Raw genomic sequence first — 24,805 nt, forward strand, 5'->3', positions numbered from 1 at the left:
GAAAAAAAAAAAAAAAAAAAAAAAAAGTCAGTCAGTCCGAGAGGGAATATTAGTTTAAGGCATCATTACAAAAATGCGAAAAATTGAGAACATATTTGAAGGAATATATTTTTCAGGGTGCTGGAGTTTTTACTGCAGCACATCTGTACTGCAGAAGGTGTTGGTTATTGCAGCACCGTGTGAGGGACTGACCCATGCTGGGATGTGGCCTGTATGTACTGCTGTTTATGTGGCCTTATTATAAGCACCTTGGTAGTGTTGCCTTGTGAGTCTGCTGACTGTACGTGTGAGATCGGGCAGGAAGAGCGTGGGTGTGGCAACGCAGAGCATGGGGCGTGGCTGTGCACCTTGGGGGAGGAGCCAGGGCTGGCACTGGGGGAGCGGGCCACGCCCTTCTGAATGAGGTCCAGTCGGGGCGGGACGGGCGGCAGGGTCAGGTGCTGCGCGTTCGTGGGTTCCAGAGGGGGCCTCTTGCGCTGGGACACCGGAGATGAGGTGGGGGACATCCCCGGTGAGCTCTGCCTGTCTGTGCACTGGGGGAGCGGCACAGAAGGGAGAGTCACCCTGCCATTCCACCCAAAAGGTCAAAGCCACCCACATCACATCACCAACCCCAGCCAGGAGAACGGCCTGCAGCAATACCACACTTTAATCTCTCACAAGATTAATGTGCTGAAATCTGACACAAATGGAGGGGTTCATTAATTCAATAAAAAGATAAGAATGTTAAAATAAAGCTATCTGCAGCATCTCTGTGTATTGCCTTCAGGTTGAGTATAATACGGCTGACATTGAATCCTATCATTCCATTCACTGCAACAAATCTAGAGGGAGTGAAGTTTTTACAAACTGATCATCTGGCCATCAGCAAAATAGGCCTGTTTTAGACAAGTAAATTTACTCATTTGTGCATTTGTTATCTTTATTATTTATTTAATTTTTTACAGTTCTTTTTACTGAGCAGACTGCAGTGAGGCTGCCTTATGAGGCCGCCTTATGAGGCCCCCTAAGCACTGACGAACAGGCACTATGAGGCCCCCTAAGCACTGACGAACAGGCACTATGGGGCTACCTCAGCACTGAGGCACAGGCACTGTGTAGGAGACACAGTCAGCAGTCACCCCTGTTCGCGTGAGAGAGACAGCCGGGTACCTTTCTGATGCACGCGAGGCCGTTCATGACGAGGGAGTCCTCGCGGTCGTCATCGTCGTCCAGGTCCAGCATGGGGGACAGGAGATGGTCCAGGAAAATGCTCTTGGTGCTGTGGTCCCGCGGGTCGAACGGGTCCACGATGATGGGCTCGGTGCCTTTGATCTCGCAGCGGCAGAACGGGCAGCCCTGTCCGTCAGACTCCTGCAGGGACACGCAAGAGCCGCCAATCACCATATTGTACTCATTACATGTATATTCATGTGTATTCACGTATATGCGTATGTGTGTGCTACATTCACATTTACATTACGTTTTGCCATTTAGCAGATGCTCTGATTAAGAGTTGCTTGCCAGGAAGGAGAACAAAGTGCATCTAATAAAGCTGAATGAAAGAGGGCTGAGGCCATCTCAACATGTGCCACCTCACAGAAAGCTGAGACAGCCAGCGTGCATATGCCTCATCTTCATCATCACCCTCATCGTCATCAACGTCACAGTTACGATTAAGACGATCATGATTACTGTCGTTATTTTTTCATCAATTTATTTTGTCTTATGCACTGCGATATGAGGCCTAAGGGAGTAAAAGGTCTGCCAGGAAAGGACGGGTTAACTAAGGGAAACGTGATCACTCTGCTTTTCACATGCAACACTGTGAGAAAAGTCATTTCAAAAACTGATCACAGAAAAGAAAGAGGAACAGCACTGGGTCAGTGCTTACCGAGAAGCATGTTGTCTACAGAGAACGTATGTTCTGACAATCCAGAAAAATCTGGACTAATAACTCACACACCATCGCATGTACGATTCCGTAACCATGTACATATTGCTAAGGTATTTCCCTGACCGCAGGAAATGCGCTGCTGTGATAGGATCTGAGGCAGAGAGGAGATTGCTAGCAGCTGCATGTCTGCGGGACACATGGGCTTCATTCATTGCAATCTGCAGGCCGCGATACAACATATTATATTTTCTGCTTAAAAAGAACATTTGCAGTTAAATGGGACACACACACACACACACACAGACAAGGCAGACCAGTCAAACATCTTTTAGCACTTAAGGCAAATTATCGCTACACAGTGGAATGGTTGGATTTATGAAAACTACTCTGGTACCAATAACAAAGCTTCCTTCCCGTCTATTTTAGGAACCAGAGAGCATTCTCTAGCTTTTCAAAAACAAAAGATGATCACAGAGACCATCTGGCACAATAGTTCTGAGAAGCATCAAAGCAGCGATTTAAATTTAATTGCTATTAGCTAGTCACTGAAAGAGGCAATTAAATTCTGCTAGTGACGAGCTGTAATATCTCACCGACACTCCATAAAAACATCTTTGCATGTCCTCAGCCAGCATGCCAGACTCTGCAGATTTGAAATCTCAGTCCCAGTGTGCTGCAGTACACATGATGCACACATTTCTGCACATAAAATCCTCGGAATGGATTTCCTGTGTGACTTTGAGGAAATCCCACATGCTGTGTCTTAGTCATTCCAAAATCGCGGCTGAGGGTCCTTTCAGCAAAAAAAAAAAAATTTCCTCATATACTTAAGCCAGCTCCCTTACCCAAAGTGACAAAGAGGGCATTGAGTTCACACTTTTCATTACTGAGGCAGTGCTGTCTGTGCTTTGCTCAGCTGCTCATTGGATCCAGAAGTACTAGTGAATCTGACCCTGCACGTCTACTCTTTACACGTCAAGCTCTCACGGCAGTGCTTCTACAGCAGGTCAAAGCGGCTCTTCTCATTCAGTTAGCGACTCTGAGCCTCTCCTTCATCCTCCCCGACTCCGCTGAAAGACTAAATGAACGGAGAAAAATCAAATGGGAAACGAGAAAGAAAAGAAAAAAATAAACAAAAACAGGATCAATGGCCCAGAGCTGAATTCACCAATCCACTGAACTCCCAGAGCCATCCGCAACTCATTTACCAGCAACAAAAATGTGAAAATAACGAATAAAATAAAATCAGATAAAATAAATAAATAAGAGGCAGATGTTCCACAGCGTGTGGAGGCAGGACGGTGAGTCATTAGCAGGGAAATTACAGACACACACATCGCTGGCACATGTGCACCGCTGCTCTGGCCCCGGCCCTATCAGTTACCCTGCTGGAAACACGCCTTTCAGGGCCTGATCCGGACACACATGGGTGCACACTGACAAGCAGGAGGCTGCTGCTCCCTCTCAGAGCTTTTAAAGCACACCTCAGGTTCCTCTGCGGGGAACAATCGCTCAGCCCTCGCTCTGTGAGCGTGTCCCCACAGCGTTCGATAATGATCTGAAATGGAGCGTGGAGGGTATTCATCGGTCTCTGTGTGCGGGCTGGGCCGGGGGATACAGATCCGTGGATGTGACACAGAGGGGTGGTGACACACCTGTGCCAAAGACCCTCAGAGCGCCGGGCCTTCTCGCAGGTGCCCGGGTGGTAGGACCGCGCCCGCCGTGAACGGATGGAGATAAAGCGCAGCTGTGTTGCCATGGATACGCATGCCCTAAGGTGCAGAGAGGTCGCCCGGGTTACCTGCCACGCCGTCAGACAGGACGTGCACATGAGGTGGCCGCAGGGCTCGATTTTGACGTCCTTATCGTTCTCAGCGCAGATTTTGCAGAGCTGGAAGGTGGAGCCCATCTCACAGTACAGCTCATACTGCTCCTGCGGGACACAGACACGAGGGCCAGCCTTTTACATTACCTGGTGTATATTACTGTATGAATGTATGCATGTATGCTATAGATGTATGTGTATGTAAGTACACACACACACACACACACACACACACACACAAAGCGTTCTGTCTCTTGTGACCAGTATATGGCCCTGCATATGACGTGTATATATCTGTTGTCTTTAACGTTCAAACTAATATATAATACATTAATATAGTTCATTACTGCTTTATTACTTGACAGTAAAGCACCACTGAATTTTATTGACTTGAACTGAGCAAGAGTCAGAGAGAGAAAGAATTCAGACATAATGAGAAAGAAAGACAGAGAGAAAGAGACAGAAAGACAGCAAGAGAGAAAGAGAGAAAGAAAGAAAGAAAACAGACATTCCACATTTGCTTACAGGACCTGAACACACACACATCCATTCATGTGAGTGACCGAATGCAGCTCTCCACAGGGGAGTCACACGTTACTGACCTGCGTGACCTTGATGTGGTCGTAAGGAGTGGGCTCACACAGGCCGGTCAGGTCAGGGTTATAACTCCGCCCGTCGGGGTAGAGGTAGCTGAGAGGAGGACACACAGGTTAGGTCTGACTGTGGCACAAAACAACCAAACACACTGTATGAGCTTCGAAAAAGCCAAGCTGGGTCCCCCCAGCATGACAGGAGCATATTTTACGCAAGCAGACGGCAGAGGTAATGTGTTTTCATGCATAACTGCATTCTTGGCATTTCTGTTAACAGAACTACACCAAAGCAGGACACCTTTCCGCCCTCTTCCCTGGCAGACCAACGCACAGCCACTCTCAAACTAATCTCTGCCAAAAAACACAATTAAAGGTCTAATTGTTTTGTGCGGATGCAATTAGGTCTGGCGCAGAGCGGCAAATGGGAGCCCTACAGCTTACAGCCCTCGCTGCATAAATCTACGCCCTCATTCCTCTCCCTAAATTCATGCACTAGATCCATTCTTTAAATCCATCCCCTGAAAGGTTTCACCAAACCCAGCCTCTAAATTCACACATGGACTTATTTCTGCAGCTACGAGGTAGATGAAGATAATGACAATCCACGTGAAAACAAGAACGCAGAAATTTAAAGTCCGTTCTCCTGATATTCTAAATTAGATCTACTGGGTATTTTGTACAATATCAGTCTTGATTGCATGCACATACAACACTTCAAAAACAACTGAGAAATAAAGTTCAAATCAGGTAAAAAAAAAAAAATAAATAACAACAATAAAAAATAAATCACACAAAGCCTTCATTTTCCCTTGGGGTAAGGTATTCAAACAGAAAAGCATTTTGAGGCCCACCTAACATTTGTTCATTGATTTTTAAAGTAAAAAGCAAGTACATTCCCTGGTGCACACCCAGAGAAATACATATGTGGCTGATCTTATTTTTTTCAAAAAATGCATTGATTCACAACAAATTCTACAAAGAAAGTACAAATCAATAAGAACAATGTGGATTGATGTGTTCAGTGCAGCCTTTGGGTGAATGAGAGGACTTCTTTGAAACCATTAAAGGGCTCCTGTCTGATCTAGCTCTATTCTTTCTTTGTTTTGCACACACACGTACACACACGTACACACATGTATACATGAATGGTGTGCCACTTAGCTGGAATTTGGGGTAAATAATGGACAGGAGGAAGAGTAAGGAGGAAGTAAACAATGGAAAAACCAAATGAAAAATGACTGATAAAGTAATTTAAAGTACATCACAATTAAGGAATCTTCACATGAATCTGCACAAGGTGAGGATGATTCGGTTCTGCAGTATATTCTGATGCTGCTGTTTTGTGGGTTTTCAGTAACTATTCTGTTAAGTATCTGTCTATCCCTGTCAGTAAGTGCCCTTATTTATGACCACCAATCCCCTTTCCCGATGCAGTTTTTCCTTACTGGGCATATGCCGTCCTGATTTTAGACACCGCAGTAATATATACCTCACAGCATTCTGACTTCTGTAATCTTTTACATATTTTTGTGTATCACCATGTTGCACCAGCAACACGGTGATACAGCATGTTGACCCTTATCAGAATCAACCACTTATTTCTTGCTCCATTTCTCTGAAACTGCTTGTGAGACTGATTCTTTCCTGTTCATTGTCCTGGGACAGAGAGAGAGAGAGAGAGAGAGAGAGAGAGAGAGAGAGAGAGAGAGAGAGAGACAGAGAGAGACAGAGAGAGACAGAGAGAGAATGACAGTGAGAAAGAAAGAGAGCAAAAGGTAAGAGAGAGAGAAAGGGAGAGAGGGAGGCAGAGAGAGAGAGAAAGGGAGACTCAGAAAGAATGACAGTGAGAGACAGTGAGAGTGTGAGAGGGGGAGGGAGAGACCGAGCGAGAGAGGGAGAGACATACAAGCCTTCCCTGCAGCCGTCGATCAGGGCCTGGAAGAGGGGCTTGTTGGGGGGGATGGTCTGCAGGATGCTCCCGTCGTTGGTGACGTAGCCGATGGCCCACTGTCCCAGCCGAGTGCAGCTCAGCCTGAAGATGTAGCTGTGAGGAGAGGAGGAGGCGGGGAGAGTCAGCCAGCAGTGTCAGGCCTGCCAATCGCACATGCCTCCTCCCTTAGGCCACACCCCTTTCTCTCAGCTCTGCCAATTCCATGTGGCTTCTCCCTGAGACCCCTTTCTGTCAGGTGACCTCCTCCGAGACCCCACCCTTTTCTTTCAGCTGTGTGAGTCACTCTCGACCCGCGTGCCTCCACACTCCAGGTGCCGTCGAAGAGTGGGCAGGGTCAGGGCCCCACATGCTGGGCAGCTTCCTGCCGCGGCGCCATTTAAAGCCCAAACCTGCCGCGTGCTTTAAGGTTCACATGGCCACGTAAAATCAGGTCTTTACAAGAACAAATTACCCCCGGGGGAGTCTGGCGTAGACACCCCGGCTGCCAGGCCTATACAGCAGTCTGTGGCTGCTTATACACACAGCCTCTGAAGCAAAAATCCTCCAGAGTGATCCTTCAGAGAGAGGCCTCCTTTCAAGAAACCTTAACCCGTCTTCAAAGGCAGAGAGGAAACGAGGAAGTTAGTGTGAAGCCGTCTTTGCCTTCGAATGAGGGGTTACCACAGCTACAAGGGCCCTTATTAACAAAGGAACCTAGCATAGCAGTATTCATTCAGGTCACATTTTGACCAATGGAATTGTATTGGAATAGCAAGCTGCACCTTAGGCAGGGTTTAAAGTGTCTCTATCAACAGTGAGCTACAGTGAACAAAATTCAGTTTCATTAAATAGCCTTTAAATAAGCTTGCAGAAAGAGCACTGGCTCTGTGCATACTGTGGTAGCACTATGACTCTAACCAAGCCATCCTAAATACATCTACTCTAATGCAAGTAATTTTGCTTTCCTCCTTGTTAATTGCACCTGTCTGCTGCTGACAAGTCTGAAGACCAGTTCACAAATACGGTTACATGAAAACCCGGTTCAGCTGCCATTCTGGATCTAACAGGATGAGAGGAAACAAACCCTGGAGCCACATAACTGCTATCTGGGGAAACAATGAACCACCACACAGATTCAGATCTTTAGATATTTTCCCCGAAGTTATTTTTTAAGATTTAAGAACCAAAATCATGTTGAATACTGGTTATATGGGGGAAAAGTCTGACTACGCTGTCCCTGTTCACTGATCTGAGAGCCTGCATTACTGGCAAGAGACTGCCAGCAGTGACCTTTTTAAATATCTGCTGATGGGATTATTAACAGTGACAATATTCAGTAATAAACTTACGGTAACAAACATGTCCTTACTGTCCTTGCGTAAGATTTTACTGTGGAACAGCTCTGTTAGATGGAATTTCTGCTACACACTAACATCAATTTATGCTGCTCTGACAGCAAACTAACATCAAAAGCCAACATCAAAAGCCATTTGTACTGCTAAACAGTCTGAAATTACATGAAAATTTCTTGCTAAGTTAGATAACGAGCAAAAAAAAACCTAAATTAAAATAATTCAAAATTCAAAGAATGTTGATTCTAAAACAGTTTATTAAAAAAAAAAAAAAAAAAAAAAAACAATGTCGTTGATGAGATGGATGGTGAGTTGAAGCATTAATGGTGTGATAGTGGGCTACATTCAGTCTGTCATAGAAATCCCTTCTGATACTCAAAGTCAAAGGAAAGTACAGCTACCCAAGGGTCACCCATAATTCATAATCTGTAATCCACAAATGATCCCCATTTTTGGGAGATGCCCAATGATATGCTCACACTCACTGGTCTGGGAGTGCTGTGAGCCTGGTCTCACAGTGGTGCTCATTTAAATTGAATGGTTACACTTATGTTCTATTGTGATGGAAGTCGCTCTGGATAAGAGCATCTGCTAAATGCATGTAATGTAATGTAATGTAATGTAATGCCATGCCCGTTTTCCCACAGGAAGGTGCTGGGTGTAACTGACCCCCTGGGCAGATGGCCCTGGTGACCCTGCTTCTCCCTGCCCTCAGGATGTTGGTATTTGTGTGCAGTGATTCAGACCAGCATCCGGACAGACCACCCAGCCACCCACCCAGCGCTGCCCAAACCGGTGAATCACTGCGGTGCAAATGCAGGCCTGAATCACATCACTGCATCTCCAGTGATGCTCTCATCTGATCCCTTTGTTACAGGAGCAGAAGAAGGGGTGGTGTAATTCCACTGACTCACGCCCCGTATCACTGCCCCATAATCCCCCCAGCAAAATAAAATAATTACACAGTGCCTTAATCATAAAGCCAGCCCCCCCCCCATCCCTGAACCCCTGTGCTCACTCTGTACTGCGACCCTTCTTATTAGTGCGCAGCTAATCTTCAAACGCTGTTAATTTCCCCGGCCCCGCCTTCCTCTGTACCCCTCTGTTTGAGCACAATTAAACGAGTGGCCTGAGGAAACGTCTCTGTCGTCTGTCTCACCTCGGCGAGCAGCCGCCTGCTCGGCTTTAATGTGTCTGTAATGAGCCGGCGCACAGCTACCTACCACTGCCGCAGAACGGAGCCGGGCAAGGCCAGAGCATTCTAACCCAGAGGAGCCAGCAGAGGAAGAGGCGCGGCCGTTCCCCTGACCCCCGACCCCCGACCCCTTACCTGCCAGGCTTGTTGATGTACTTTTGGAGACGCGCCTTCACCTCGTCGTAGGTCAGGAAGGCCATGTAGCCCGGGTGAGTCACAGCCAGGAAGTTCCAGTTTCGGAGGATAGAGCCCCAGGGCTGAGAGAGGAGAGCACAGAGGAGTGATGGGGTGAAAGACTCGGGGCTTTGGTGTAATGACAGAGAGAGCACGGGGAGCACCACCCTACATTACATTACATTACACTATTGGCATTTAGCAGACCCCTTATCCAGAGCTATTTACACACATGTAAGTTATACTTTTATCCATTACATTACACTACATTTGTACAGCTGGATATTTACTGGGGCAATTGTGGGTTATGTACCTCGCCCAAGGATACAACAGCAGTGCCCCAGTGGGGAATCGAACCAGCAACCTTTTGGTCATGAGCCTGCTCCTCAGCACTATGCCACACTGCTGCCCTAAGACCTGAATGCCCCACTCCCTACCTCCTGTACTTCTCAGATAGCAGATCAAATGCACCTGAGTTCTGTTGTGGACCTGCTCACAGACACAGTGATGACCAGCTAATGACTAATCAGCAATGACTAATCAGCCCACCCACTGTCCTGGAACAGATGCTACACAAAGTGTGTTAATAGCAAACTGTAATCAGTTAATGTAATGCTTGTTAATAAACGCAGAATGTTTTTATTGTCTGCAGTCAGAAACTGATTTATCACCCTGTCCTTACAGCCCAACCGATTTTATCCTTCCAGCACTTTCTGTCATGCTGAGATCATTAAACTGTGTGAAACCTCCAGAAAGTATTCCGCAGTAATTTTATGGCTTAAATCATCACACTAAATGAAACTTGATTGATTGATTAAGCAACCAGTCACTGCCTTGTCACTCACTCAGGAAATTACCTTAAGAAATCAAATTACAGTCAAAGCCGAGGGCTGCGTCAATGAAGAGCTTAACAGACACGCTCACAGACATCGAGCAGCAGATTCCCGCTGAAAGCCGGACCCCGCCTCCTTCCTCTCTGTGATGTCATGGCATTTTTCCTCCACAATGAAAAGCACTGGGCTCCCGGGGCTTGTGGCCAATTTGTGTGACCATCCAGATTTAGATTCCAGTAGCATGTTTCAGTGATGAGCGATGCAAGTCATGTGGTGAAAGGTGGTTTGGGCAAACCCTCCCCACCCACCCCCATCCCCTGCCCACCCACTGATGATTTACACCCAGTGAGTCATTTAGGACTACTTCACTAGGAGCTGGGTTCCCATGCGGATCGGGGTACAGACATGTGACTCCTGACAGAATGTGCGTGAGACAGCCGGCCACAGTGACGGCTCTCTGATTACCGGGAAACTGTGGGGTGTCAGAGGTTTGACTCACATCCTTTTGATGAAGCCTTACTTAGCATGCATCTGCATTACAGAAAATATATACCTATACAGATAGAACAATCAAACAATGTAATGCATCACTCAGAAGGACACTGACCCACTGATCCACTATCGTCTCTGAAGTCTAAGCTTTTAACAAATCAAACAGCAACTATTAAATGTCAACGCACAGAGATCAGTCCTCCAGCAAATCCGGCTGTGGGAAAACACATGCATTGAAAGCATTCAGATATAATAAGCATGTTTGTTTTTCCAATGGCACCAAACATGAGCAGATCTTGGAGACTATATTCTACAAATAAACGAAAACATTTTTACATAAACAGCTTCAGTTTCTTGCTAAAAATGCAAAAAACAGAAACACTCAATCCCAACAGTTTTTATGGGTGCCAATGCCTGAAAATATATTCGTTCTCACAAGGAAGCGGAACATGAAGGTGTGCAAACACCAGAAACAAAACCAGATCTCGTGCGACGCTTTCATTTCCACCTTGTGGAGGCGTCAGGATGAGCGATCGAAACCCCACAGGTGCGGGAGAAGCAGCATTACCTGGAAAAGCCTGGTGAAGATGTCGAACTCGAAGACGGAGATGTAGTCGTTGCAGGTGAGGTCGATGGTGGACTTCAGGGCCATGGCCTCCAGGCCAGAGCTGATGGGATGCACTTCACTAAGGCACTGTCGGAACACCTTCCACGGCACCACGGTCCTGAAACACACAGCCCACACCGTCAACATCAGCCCCACTCCACCCACTCCACTCAGAGAAAAAACCCCCTCCCACTGGTAACCCACACATTCCAACTCAATCCCCACACCCCCCCCTACCTGTTCTCCATACATTGCTCAATGTCATTCAGAAAAAGACACCAGTGAAAACGTTAAACAAACTTCACCTAAGCAAACCTGGACCAAACAGCTTTGAAAGTACAGACAGAGTTCAACACCATAAGAGCACAAAAACATCCACAATAAAGTCCCCCCCCCCGAATGAGTAACCAGCTTCCAAAGCCTGTAATGCTGGTCTGTAGCGTGGTGAGGTCCTCATCCAACAGTGTGGGCACCAGACCTGTCTCCCATCACACAACTGCAAACAGGAAATTTAATTTACTGCTTTACAAGACTGGGGGGAAGCTTGCGAGCTCTTCAGGCCTGTAGAGTGGCGAGGGGAGCGCTGGTAAAAAAAGCCTACAAAAATGATCATCTGCTCAATCTTTTAAAGGGCAAAACATGCCCATCCTCATCGCTCAGAGATTCTCATCAAGGGAACGCTGGGGTCACGCCCCTGAGGGGGGCACCATACCCCTGATCAGGCTGTGCGTGCTGCCGAATTCGGGGCACGTCCCATTAACACGGTGCGCCAGGAGACTCTCTGTATGATTAGCAGCTAATAAATATTAAACACCTCCCCGAAAGCGGCATTTGTCATCTGTCAGATGCATTTTCCCGAAGCATGCATTTCATTTAAGGGTCGGGGACATCTCAATGATTTCAAAAAATTAGAGGAAAAACACTGCTGGACGAGGTGTTAAATGCTAAATATGTCCAATTCGGACCATCCCGCTGACACTCATTAATTACCCAAGTGCTTTACTGACAAATGTTCTTAACAGCGTTCATTTTGGAGGCAATTAAGTGTTATTATTCCAGCTGAAGGACAATATACGAAGAACTGATAATCACTGCGAGACCTCCAAACGGCTAAAAACCTCTGTGACCATAATCACCACAAACAAACATTTCCTGTTTCGCCTGAATGACTCTGAATACTCTGAAGAGTCTGTGTAGAGAAACAAGCTGTGTGGATTTTAACCCTAACCTAAACCAAGAACTCTGCACCACACAGTTCAGATGGGTCCTATTTCACAGGCAGCATTTCCATGGCAACTGCGTTTTCCCTGGAACAGACCAGCGCCTGATGGTTCTATGTTATCACGAAAAGCATCTGCTTCAGGACAGCCCACCATGTCCCCAATAACAGGGGCAACCCGAATCCTCCCCTCTTTCTACACAGAATTACAGGGCAACTTCTCACTTCTGCTCTCTCTCATTAAGCGGGAGATAATTAAAGAGCTCCCTGTTATTAATATTTGTCTCGTTGAAAGGATCAATAGAGGAGCTGATGGAGGTCTACGCTGTGATGGTATGGGAACGATCCTATCCGTAATGAGCTGGGATCGCATAATTAGTGGCATCTTTCACACTGAACACAAATGACCCACCCTCCGGGCACCGTACTGATGCAGCCAATTACACTGCTTTAGGGGGATGCCAATGATCAAGGCTCGTGGGCTGAACACAGAAGATTTGATGAGCCCACAGAGGACCCGATGAAATGAAATGAAATGAAAATGATTTTTTTTTAAATCATACCCAAATGCTAGAATTAACTTGACTATGCATGCCTCTCAGATTCATCTGGAACAGACCAGAACAAACCCTTACAGCTCCTGGTCCCGGGTACAATAAGATGCATCGCTGGTCCTGCCTGCACACTCTGGGAACCTTTGTGAGGAGTTCAGCCACAGATATTGATCAATTGATCAATTGATTATGACCAGATTTTCAGCTCCTGTCTTTCTTCCATTCTCTTTGAGCAACCAGTGGGTAACAGAAGATTCTAGTTCTGTCTACTTACGCCACCTATGGAAGTTCAGTTCTATGGAGGTTAAATGTCCTTTCAACAATGTTCACACAAAGCCAGCAAGTCTATATAGCTATAAGTATTCTGAACTTTCATTACGAAACACACTGAGTGGCATATCTGGTCATAACAAACAGAATATCTGTGAGCTCAAAGCCCTCCATTTCTCAGACAATGACAGGACTGTCCTCTGTAAGGAGAGAGGTCAGTGCAGAGGAATGACTTCTGCCCAATAGCACCTGCAGTCTGACGGCCATTTTAACTGTGTGCCAGGGGGTGAGACACAGACAGACAAGAGAAATCAATTCAGGCCCAAACTACTTTCGATTATCCTTTCAACAGAATTTTGAGGGTTTTTTTAAAAGAACAGAACAGTACTCCCATTTAATCAGAGAGCTCTATTGTCATTTCAAACTCTCATTGTTTCCTCCTAAAAAGAGAAAGAGAGAATCTCTTGACTTTCGGGCCCTTTTGTCGTTGCCATGGAAACGGCAGTTGTAGAAGCATTTTAAAATTGAAAAGGTGCAGCGCAGTCAGTAGTCAACTGCTTTAAATGAAAATTGTGTTTTTAACAAATGGTTTTCTGATAAGTGAAATACAGCAGTGGAGTAAGTCCCACTGACTGTGTGTGAAAGGTCCTTTTCATTTACAGATGGTTAATGGGACACCATGACCAGCAGGCCCTGCAGCTCAAAGCAGCTTTCTTCTGTATTCTGAGATCTTGTGATAACTTACAAATTACCATGACTGGCAGAGGGGTCACAGTCACCGTGGTCCTGACATTCAGGCCTCAGAAATATACGGGGAAAAACTGTGGCTGAAAGTCTCACACTGTCCTGGGCCGGATGTACAGGAGCTGTGTCATCTCATGCCTGGTTCTGTAGGATGGGTCGGCAGGATGTGTGAACACGTTCAGAGGCTCTGACCCGGTTCTCTGTGGCGAGTCTGTGGGACCTCAGCGCAGCATGTTTGGCTTAAGTAGCTTGACTCAGCCTCCTTTTTCCAGTATTACCGCTGGTCAGAAGCGCAGCCAGACCCCTGTAACCCCTGGTGACCACCAGGGCCAGCAACACGGGCTGGGTGCGAGCGGGGATCGTGCTGGTCATATCACTGTGGAGAGACTGCCACAAAACCCTTCCTTTTTACATCATCGTCTGGCTGAGCCAATCAAAACCCCACAGCGGCTTTCTCGGTGGACAGCCCGCTGCAATCATAAAGCACTTGAAGCTATACAGTGAGTTACTGTGCAACAGGACCATAAATAATACGCAAGTTCACCAGGCATGCATACTACAAAGCAAGGAACTGATTTCAAAGCAAATCTGTGTTTCCTGCCGCAAGAACGTTACGCTCTGATGTAAGCCCTTGACATTCCCATTCTCCCTCTCCAATACGAGATGCACATGATGAACTGGATTTCAAGATCACTTGGAAACTCTCCCCACCCCCCATTCTCCATACGAGCTCTCACAGCACAGACAGGGGGCTGTCCCAAAACATTTGGGCAATGCCTTCTGATTCAAAATTTTTCACATCTCCGTCCAGTCCAAAGACTGCACTAGGACACAAATGTGTAATCTGCCTGTTAGCATGTGGCTAGTGCTCTGCTAAAATGGGTATCTATGAAAATTCCAAACAGTGCAAAACTCCATAAGGTGGTTTAATGAAGGAGAGAGCACATCATCCACAACCTTTTACACCTGTGCATTTGCCTCACACTCACTTCACTAGCATGTGTGAATTTCACTCTCACAACCACAGCGGGAGAAGACAGAGAAGGTCTGAGCGCATGTCTAGAAGTGGATCTACTGGAAGCAGCAGATTTTCATGGGAATGTATGAATCAAACACAGCGACAGAAGATAAAACCAAAAACAGAAAAACCAAACAGCGATCGCTGCGAGCGGTTACAGAAAAAAGCAGCCCAGGATTAACGACGTACTCACTCCCACTATAAGTCTCAGTAAAGCACAAATCATTTCATTGTGTTTACAGCAGACTGTATCTCCAGCTTAGCTAAGCACTTGGCATCTCTGACAACGCCTTCCATTGATCAAGACCGATCTTATGAGGAATAAGCAACAGCAGAGTGTTTTGCAAATGTAATTTTCACACTGACAAAGACAAGGAGAGAGGGATCAATAGATTCTGGACACTGCACGAGGTTTCCAAAGCATGAAATTGATTAAGAAACCATGAAAGCATTTCAAATGAGTTCATTTTCTCAGTTATTGAAACAGACAAAGGTGTCTTCAGTCTGAGTTTCCAGCTACCGTAAAGGTAAGGAACAACATGTTAAATATTTGGCAAAGCTACCCTTTAATCAGTCATTCAGTTTTAAGACCTCTCTGACTTAGTGATCTGAGGAAGCAATTGACAAGCAGAGTAATGTTTTCCTACTTCAAAAGATTTCCCAAGCTGTGAGCCACTTTGATTTTTAGACTTTTTTTTTCCTCTTCTCAAAGAAACCGCTGTGAGGATTTGACAGCATTGTAAACAGTACTGTTACAAAAAATATACAATATTGTTCTTATTCTCGGTGTGTGCATATATATATTTAGATTATAAACATACATGAAACAAATACTCACAAATACAGGAACTTACTTTTCGTCAAAGAACCTCCTCCAGAATTCTGCGGCGTCGGCTTTGGTGATGCGGAAGGTGTCTCCCTGGAACTGGCCGCCGGGAAAGATGGCTTTGATCTCGGCCAGCATGTGGCTGAAGATCAGGGACAGTTTGGTCAGGTTCCGCCTATAAGACAGAGGGCAACGGTCAGCTAATGTTCTCACAACGGTCCCGTAACATTGCAGCCCAGCGATAAATGTGGCCAAAGATCAGGTGGATTTCGGTTGGGCTATCTGGCTGTGGAAGGGAAGGAAAATGGGAGAATCCAGCAGTCACAGGGCAGTACTCTCCACCCTTCCAGGTAACACGCTCCACAACATTCTCAGCTCTCCAGCTAATGTTCCCACAACAGTGTAGCATAGTGGTGATAAGCGGGGCTTGTAACAAAAAGGTTGCTGGTTTGATTCCCGGCTGGGGCACTGCTGCTGAACCCTGGGTAAGGTACTTAATCCATAATTACCTTAGTACACATCCAGTGATAACATGCAAAAACCGTAACCTATGCAAGTTACTCTGGGTAAGGGCATCTGCTAAATGCTGATAAAATAATATAATGTAACAAGCTTAGTACTCCAGCTAACATTCCCATAAGATGCTCAGCATTTCACCTAACAATCTCTCAACATGTTCAGCAATTCAGCCAAATTCTCCCACCTTCCACACATCTAACATTCTCAGCGTTCCAGCTAACATTTTCACAACGTTCCTGTGACATTGTACCTAACAGCTTCACTGCGAAAGGCTGTGAGAATGATTATTGCTATCAATGCTAACAGAGGGGTTGCCAAATTCCTGTTCCTGGGCAGCCTGCATTCAGGTTTCTTTTACAACGAAGGTTTTTAAGCACTTGATTGAACTAATTATTCATGTGAACTAATTTAACCGTTATCAGCTCTGAGAATATTAGCCAATTAAAAGGCCACTATAGGGTGGTTTTCAGTGTAAACAAACCCTATAGATTGAGTTTGGACATGCCTGGCAGCTACCAGCCCTTCAATATCCAATTATGGGGTCTCTGACTGGTATGTCCAATGAAGCACTTTCCCTTGGAATTATTTTCAAATACTTTTTGACGTTTTTCACAAAATAGCCGACGCCTCTGCAGCAGCAGTAGCACATGCTGGTTACATGATAACAGTAACACGTCAGCTGTTGAGCAGATCAGAGAAGGGACCTGGGTCCCTGGAAAGAGCCGAATACCCAGCTGTCTCCCAGCCTCCAGGGCTGGGATCCATAACCCCCTGGCTGGCGGACACGTGAGGAACCCTCCCTGCTCCACAATGCGGGCCATGTGACTCTGACACACAGCGGCTCCGAGCCCAGACAGGAATATCCGCATTCCCCACCCGGCACCGAGCAGCATGCTGCGCGCCCTTGAGCGGATCGGGGAATTAATTTCCCACTCCGAACCCTCAAACCATCCCTTTTCAGCAGATTTCAGCAATCTTACACACCATCTGAAGGGCATGATGAAATGGTGTCACAAATATTCCTGGTGGCATGACTGGTGAGAGGTGTCAGCACAGTAACAGACGGCGCTGTCAGGGCGACCCTGTGCTGGCCTATGCATGGGAGACACACGGTAGGCTATGTGTCTTCAACAAGCACCAACTCCCATGAATCTCAGCCTCTTCCTACACAAACAGCACTGCAGCCTGGCACGGCTTTCAGCAGTGTAGCATAGTGGTAAGGAGCAGGGCCTGTAACCAGACAAGGTTGCTGGTTCGATTCCAAACTGGGGCACTGCTGCTGTACCCTTGGGCAAGGTACCTGACCCAGAAACGCCTAAATATCCAGCTGTATGAATGCATAACATGAAAATTCTATCCTATGTAAGTCACTCTGGATAAGAGCATCTGCTAAATGACAATAATGTAATGCAATGTATTGCAATGTAATGCAATGTAATGTAATGTAATGTAATGTAATGTTCTCCCCCACAGGCCAACTCCAGCTTAGTAAAATTGCAGGATTTGGTTCCCAGCAGGGGGACAGGAGGATGGCTATGCCCAGCACCTGATTCAAACCTCTCAGTCTCTGCCTGACATGGGCCCAGAGGTTTTACACTTATTTTTTTTTTCGTATCCAGCCCAACGTACACAGCATGCAGCTTTAATATGCCATCCACACAGCAGGATATTTACTGAGGCATTTCGGTTAAGTACCTTGCCGCAGGGTATGACAGCAGGGGTCCACCCGGGAATCAAACCAGCCACCTTAGGGTTACGAGCCCTGCTCCTTAAACACACCGGCTCTCTTTCGGGTAAAACTATGAATAAAACTGAAAGATGAAAATGCTGAAGCATACAAAGCCAGGCCTGGGATGGGCAGAGAGAGAGAGAGACGGGGGGGGGGGCTGGATTCCCACTTAAATCAGATCTCTCTTCCCCTTGCTTTTCAATAGCGATTTGAAGCATAAATGCAGGGCTCACAGGGATTATTTTTATTGCTGAAGCAGTCAAATTCCCTTGAAATCGGGGCAACTTTGAAGAGCGAGATGCAGAGGGAAATACCCTTTGAGATGCATTACTTTCTAAATATTTTGTGTGTGTGTGTGTGTGTGTGTGTGTGTGTGTGTGAGACACACTCGCAGGTGTCTTTGGGAGGGAATTCCAGTCATCATGAGCGTTGGTAATGGGCTTAATGCACCACCCCCTGAGCCGCAGCTTTGGTCACAATAACGGCACGCTGACTTTGCTAAGCTTGCCACTAGATGACATCAAAACAGTGAGTTAAGAAAAGTGGACTTTTTTCTGTCTAAGATAAGTTAGAGTGGTTTTTGCTTCCTGTCAGATTTAGGCAGTTGCCTGTGACCTTTCAAGGACGGCTGGATGTTTGATCACTGCTCACGACTTTTTCAGAGCTGTCTTTTGTAAGGTTAATAAAAGTACTCTCCAGAGCAGAGAGACTCTGCTGAGAGGGATGTTGCGTTAGTCCTGATGCTCCGCCCCCAGAGAATGAGAACTGAGAACCACAGCACACAGCTCCAGCGTCACCATGCTCTCCAGCTCCAGCACGAAACCTGGACAGCACTGAGAGTGACCCCACAAAACGAGGAGCCTATCACAGAGTCTCCTCAATCCCCCCACCACCGAGGAGCTCAGCAGTGCTTGCGGGATCAGACCCCAGCAGCGAACGCCGTTTCAGCAGCTCTGCTGATAACTGCATATCTGGCACCATAACATTCAAGGATTTAAGACCACCTGCAATCACAGCACCTGATGGCTTTAAATCAGAGACAGATCTACAAACACCACAGGCGATGAACAGAAAAAAAAAATTATGGATCCAAACAGAAAGTCTGGAGACTCACAGAAGTAATGTTGAAACTTGTCTTCTTCTGAAACAACATTTTATTACATTTTTTTAAAAAGGAAATTGCAACCATTCTTGAAATTCAGTACACACTGGACACATGACTTGAGTTACACTAAAGGGACCTTCAGAGGCTTTGAAAACGATTCCCAGGCAAGATGTTTGCTTAGCCCTTGCAGAAATTAATTAATCAGCCTGATAAGGGTTATTTACTTGGTGTGTGCTTGCTACAGTATTTCCAAAAGAAAAATTTCCCTGAGGCTCATTTCCAAAATACCCATCCACCTTTTCTCCATAAAACCTCAAAATGAATTGAAATCATGTGTTAGATATAGCCAGAGATATGTTTTTACTCTATGATTTTAAGGTAACCTTCTGATAAGATAAACTCTAGACACCCTTTAAGTAACACCCGAGACCAAATCTCTGCAGACCGCTACACTCATAAATTATTAAACGTCATTAGGCTGGCCTGTCACTGTATTAACACCGCTGCTGAAAGAGTCTTTCAATTAGCGGCGGCCTTATCAGAGAGACGTCTGACAAGCAAAGCGGGAAAGCGCGGTGGCGCTTAATCTGACAGGAGGTAGCGGTGTGTGAAGAACGCGGCACGGTTGATCCCGAGGGGCTTGGCGCTCGTGGGGGTTAGGTAGCCATTTCAACGTGCTCTCAGTGTAGCCCACGCATTAATTACGGGGACAGGAGGTAAATTCCTCTACATCACAATATCTGCTTTGCATAAACGCCCTTATTCAAGGTGAACTGTGCAGGAAACATTCTGCATTTTGTCCACGTACACAGCTGGATCGCTACTGAAGCAGTCTGGGCTAAGAGACTTGAAGGACAGCAGCGTCGCCTCCCTTGGGGTTCGAACCTGGAACCTCCTGGTTTACAGTTCAGAGCGGTTGGGTAGCTTGTGGACAGCGGGGAGGACCGCCCCATCCAGTCTCTGCATTCCAGACAGCCCGGATCTGCCAGGCAGTCGCGGTTCAGAGAGCAGACAGACAGCAGACAGACAGCAGACAGACAGCAGACAGACAGCAGTCATGCAGGGCTGTAGCTGAGGCACTTCTGTGCCACTGAACTTTCCTCTCCACCTGAAAGCCCAACGTTTGCTCAGCCCACCAAAGCACATACCATTTATCACTCTGTGACACGACGAAATAACAAAAGCAACCAAAAAGTATAGCTGTCATAAATCAAAGCAATGGTGTAAAAAGTGACATCATCTGGACAGAGACCCTGCTGTTCGCTGTCCAGGACTGTCTTAAACTCTCTGGGGTTACAAAGCTAAGCCACAAAGAATATTTTTTTCAAAGATATTTTTTTCCCCACAAACACTGATTTCTTTTTTACAGATTTTTTAAATATTTTTTATTTTTTTTTTAAAAAGGCAGCAGGTAGTGAAAGAGCGGATGGCAGAAACGTCAGGCAGAGGGTTCCGACTGATAAGGCGCTGCTGCAGAATGCAGTTAACGGCAGAAAAAAAGGAAACAGGAAGCCACGTGACCCCGCCGAGGGAAACGGAGGCTAATCCTCGGCTAAGAGCCGCACAGGCAGGAGCAGGAATAATTATATTAATAAAGTCCTGCCTTCTCTCTCCCTTTGATTTGCCGTCATAACTCTTATCAGCGGAACAGTTAAATCTGCTTACAGAGCATGCCGCGTGCCCACGGTGCTGACGGCAGAGCCGTCCTCAGAATGCCTGCGCAAAATACCTTCCAAACCTGTTTACTCACTCTGCCTTGGACACTTCAGAGAATGCACACCAGCCCGCGTTTGGACACGCTCCTAGCTGACTGCTCGCATGACAGGAGGCCAGACTCTCTTAAAATACAGCGGCCCCTCAAACAGGAACGTCTTCAGACTAATGTATACGGAGCGCAACAAGCAGGGTGTGCGTTTCTCTGCATTTCTTCAAATGGTCACGGACAGGGAGAGGAGAGCAACCTTGATCAGACCTCCAATCTAAAAGTGACACATGGTAGCTTTTAGAAATCCTGGCCACAAGCCCATGAGCATACACTACTGTAACTGTAGGTCCTACAGGGTGAAACCAGGCATACTCAGTTTGATGGGTTCCCGCTCAAATCAGATTTATATTTGCTTTTGATTTTTTCGATTTAAGGATAAATCTAAGACTTACAATGATTAGTTTTACTTTTGCAATAGTCAAATTCCCACAAACCCGGCTACTTTAAAGATGGAACTGCAGAGGGTTTGAGACATAACAAGCTACAAGCTTTCCCCACGTTTTACGTCATAGTTGCGAGTGTTCCTGGCAGGGAGTATCCACCAGTGCCTCTTAGTGGGAGGCTTACTGCTCAAAGCCAACGGGTTAACCACCCCGTTAGTAATATCAGCACACTGACATTGCAAGACTTAATAATAAATGAACAAGATTAATAATTCATTAGCAATATGAACATGTCTCCCAAGCTGTAAACAAAATTAACTTTTAGATTTAGATTTATCTTCCATGACTTCTCAAGGATGGTAAAGTACTTCACAACTTTCCATAGCATTTCAACGATTTCCCAGGATTAAGTTTTTCAAAGCTTTCCAAGGACTCTGTGAACCCTGATCTATGTATTTATCAGTCAAACAGAGTCAGAAGGAGTGAAGGAGAAAAGCACCTCCCCCAAACTGTCCGACCTGACAGGAAATGTCCGTGACAGGAAGTGAGGTCATGCTAAGGTAAGCGCTAAGACCGAGGAACAGGAAGTGAGAGGAGGCAGTGAAGCTGCCGTTTCCTGTGGTCCTCCTCTGCATGTTCTACCCAGAGCTGGAGGAACTCTGACAGGTGACACAGCTAAGAGAGAGTGCGTTCACACAGGCCTGTGTGCGTCTCTGTTTCTGACCAAGCGAAGGTGTGATGAGAGATTTCTTGGAAATGCAAATAACCAGAGCTGCTGCCACCCATTCTTACCCGTCTCACACTGAGCTGCTCCACAGGAAACCCACCTGGCTGCAGAGCAGAACACCTTAAAAAAATATCTCTGCATTTTTCTGTATTATGCACATAGAAGAAGTACTACTTATCATTCTGAACAGACTTCCAACACACTTGCGTAAAATCCTATAATTTGCAGTTGATTTCCTGATTTATATTCTACTCTGCCGAGCTGTAGATTACATTGACAGATTCATGATCAGGAAATGGACAGACACGCTCACTCCATGGCTATAAATATCAGTTATTATTAGCGGCTTAACCAGGAAAGACATCCAGAGAAAGGAACATTTAGGGGACTGAAATATCCTCTGTTCTATTAATCTGATGTGGTGCTTCAGTGGCGCTTCTGAACAGTTTAAAATACTTAAATAGTAATACAGTTAGGGTACCATCTGTAACATGCAGGCTAACTGTTGGTTGTCAATGTGACTTTTTTAATAAACCACCTTGTTTTTTTTTTTGTTTTTTTTTTATATTTACATGCAGACATTTTTGTGTGCAGTATTTGGATTTTCACTGCAGTACTGGTAGAAGAAAATGACGTCAAACGTGGTCAGACCGCGGTTTCCGGGTGTTAACCACAGGTCGACCTGCAGGGAGCCACCTGGGCTGAGCCCTGCAGCTGTGCGCCTCTCACCTCCACCCGCCCGCCCCCGCCCGCCCCCGCCTGCCCCCCCCTGCCCTCCCCTGCCCCCCCCTGCCCCCCCCTGCCCCCGCCTGGCGGGCTGTTCCGCGAAGGCTGACCGCTCGGAGGCGAGAGGCCGAGGCTGCGCTCTCACGGCACGGCGTGTTAGCGGGAAATACGCGGCCGAGACGCAGGGGAAATGAGAGCCAACTGCGTGACTGTGTGACTGAGTGACAGGCCACGCACGGCACCGCGCTGTTCTCAGATCAGCTGTTCCCTCAGTGCGCGCGGTGACGCTGAATCGGTCGAACGCTTTGATGTGGCAGCGCCTGCGTCTCTGCTGTTCTGCCGCGGTACACTGCGTTCTCCTGACGTCCGCACACCTGCCGGGCCAAACCGCTCGGCTGAGCCGCCTGCCCTTACCTCTCACACCTCCCAGCGACAACACACAGCTACACTAACACACTGCGAACCCAGCGTCAACACACAGCTACACTAACGCACTGCGAACCCAGCGTCAACACACAGCTACACTAACGCACTGCGAACCCAGCGTCAACACACAGCTACACTAACGCACTGCGAACCCAGCGTCAACACACAGCTACACTAACGCACTGCGAACCCAGCGTCAACACACAGCTACACTAACGCACTGCGAACCCAGCGTCAACACACAGCTACACTAACGCACTGCGAACCCAGCGTCAACACACAGCTACACTAACGCACTGCGAACCCAGCGTCAACACACAGCTACACTAACGCACTGCGAACCCAGCGTCAACACACAGCTACACTAACGCACTGCGAACCCAGCGTCAACACACAGCTACACTAACGCACTGCGAATCCAGCGTCAACACACAGCTACACTAACGCACTGCGAACCCAGCGTCAACACACAGCTACACTAACGCACTGCGAACCCAGCGTCAACACACAGCTACACTAACGCACTGCGAATCCAGCGTCAACACACAGCTACACTAACGCACTGCGAACCCAGCGTCAACACACAGCTACACTAACGCACTGCGAACCCAGCGTCAACACACAGCTACACTAACGCACTGCGAACCCAGCGTCAACACACAGCTACACTAACGCACTGCGAACCCAGCGTCAACACACAGCTACACTAACGCACTGCGAACCCAGCGTCAACACACAGCTACACTAACGCACTGCGAACCCAGCGTCAACACACAGCTACACTAACGCACTGCGAATCCAGCGTCAACACACAGCTACACTAACGCACTGCGAACCCAGCGTCAACACACAGCTACACTAACGCACTGCGAACACTGTGCACTCTTTACTCTCACTGCAGCAAGAGTCTCTACTGCAGAACCACACTACACACTGCTTTTGCGTCCATATAAAGTGAAATGAGCTCGTTTCAAAGTACTCCTCACATCCAGGAAGCTGACGCACTGTTCCGCTAAGTACGAGGCCCAAAAGCACAAAGAGAAAAGTGCTAATTGCAGTCAGGCTAACATCCATCGCCCTGTTCGACAATAATTAGCATGAATAATTCACCACTAAATTGAATCTGATTGCAGAGGACAAGAAAAAGCCGGGCTGCTCTAGTGAGTTTTATCATAAATGTCCTCAATATTTACATCAGCCTACTTTACTGAGAGCTACAGGATGCTATGGTAGCTCACATCAGATTCTTATCATTTAATCACAGGCTTCATCTACATGTTTTTACACTTACACATTCTTATCGTATTGTCTCTGAGGAGCGCTGAAGTCAAGCAATATGAAAGCTGCACATAGCTTATGTTCTGTCAAATTAGGCCAGTTCATCTGGACATGCAATCAGGCAGGTGCAGACCTCTTCAGACACCATTAAAGCAATGCAGGGCCCATCTTGTGTGGTCTTGGTGGTACTTTTGCTTTCCCAGAACAGAGTGCTGTTATCAGCAAATCTAACGACAGAAGTGTCAAAACAGCCTTTATCAAGACAGCTAAAGTGTTAACAGGCTGAAACAGCTCTGGTAAACACAGACATTTTAAAACAATCCTATACAATACACTGTTGTTACCAGCGTAAAAACAAACGGTGATAAAAGGAGATATTATCCCAGTAACTTCCACGTTTTATCAACTGAAAGAGCCTTGGAAGTCTGACATTGGTAGGGAGTAATCATGCATTACAGACAGCACACTGCTGCCCTACCTTCAACTCTCCTCTCCACTCTATCAAATTAAACAGAAATAAACCGTGCTAATACCTCCAATGTCATCAACAAGTGAAAGTCAGTCCCGGTTAGAGAAACAGTCTGTGGCCAGTGACCTGTCTCATTCAGTTTCTGACGGACACGTTACGACAGCCGTTAG

General features: G+C 46.6%; 1 protein-coding gene across 3 annotated transcripts in view; it reads right to left on the reverse strand.

The window, feature by feature from the left end:
• Nucleotides 1–24,805, reverse strand: part of LOC118782653 (E3 ubiquitin-protein ligase CBL-B-like) — a 55,093-nt gene that overhangs the window by 10,490 nt on the left and 19,798 nt on the right. For all 3 annotated transcript variants that reach the window (XM_036536062.1, XM_036536063.1, XM_036536061.1), the window contains exons 4-11: nucleotides 15,537–15,683; nucleotides 10,839–10,995; nucleotides 8,907–9,028; nucleotides 6,201–6,338; nucleotides 4,304–4,391; nucleotides 3,678–3,809; nucleotides 1,153–1,353; nucleotides 348–533 (exon numbers count right to left, since the gene is read on the reverse strand). In XM_036536062.1, the coding sequence (XP_036391955.1) occupies nucleotides 348–533; nucleotides 1,153–1,353; nucleotides 3,678–3,809; nucleotides 4,304–4,391; nucleotides 6,201–6,338; nucleotides 8,907–9,028; nucleotides 10,839–10,995; nucleotides 15,537–15,683 (1,171 nt within the window). The remainder of the gene's footprint in view (nucleotides 1–347; nucleotides 534–1,152; nucleotides 1,354–3,677; nucleotides 3,810–4,303; nucleotides 4,392–6,200; nucleotides 6,339–8,906; nucleotides 9,029–10,838; nucleotides 10,996–15,536; nucleotides 15,684–24,805) is intronic.

The sequence above is a fragment of the Megalops cyprinoides genome, chromosome 9 (genome assembly GCF_013368585.1).
Source record: "Megalops cyprinoides isolate fMegCyp1 chromosome 9, fMegCyp1.pri, whole genome shotgun sequence".
NCBI lineage: Eukaryota > Metazoa > Chordata > Actinopteri > Elopiformes > Megalopidae > Megalops > Megalops cyprinoides.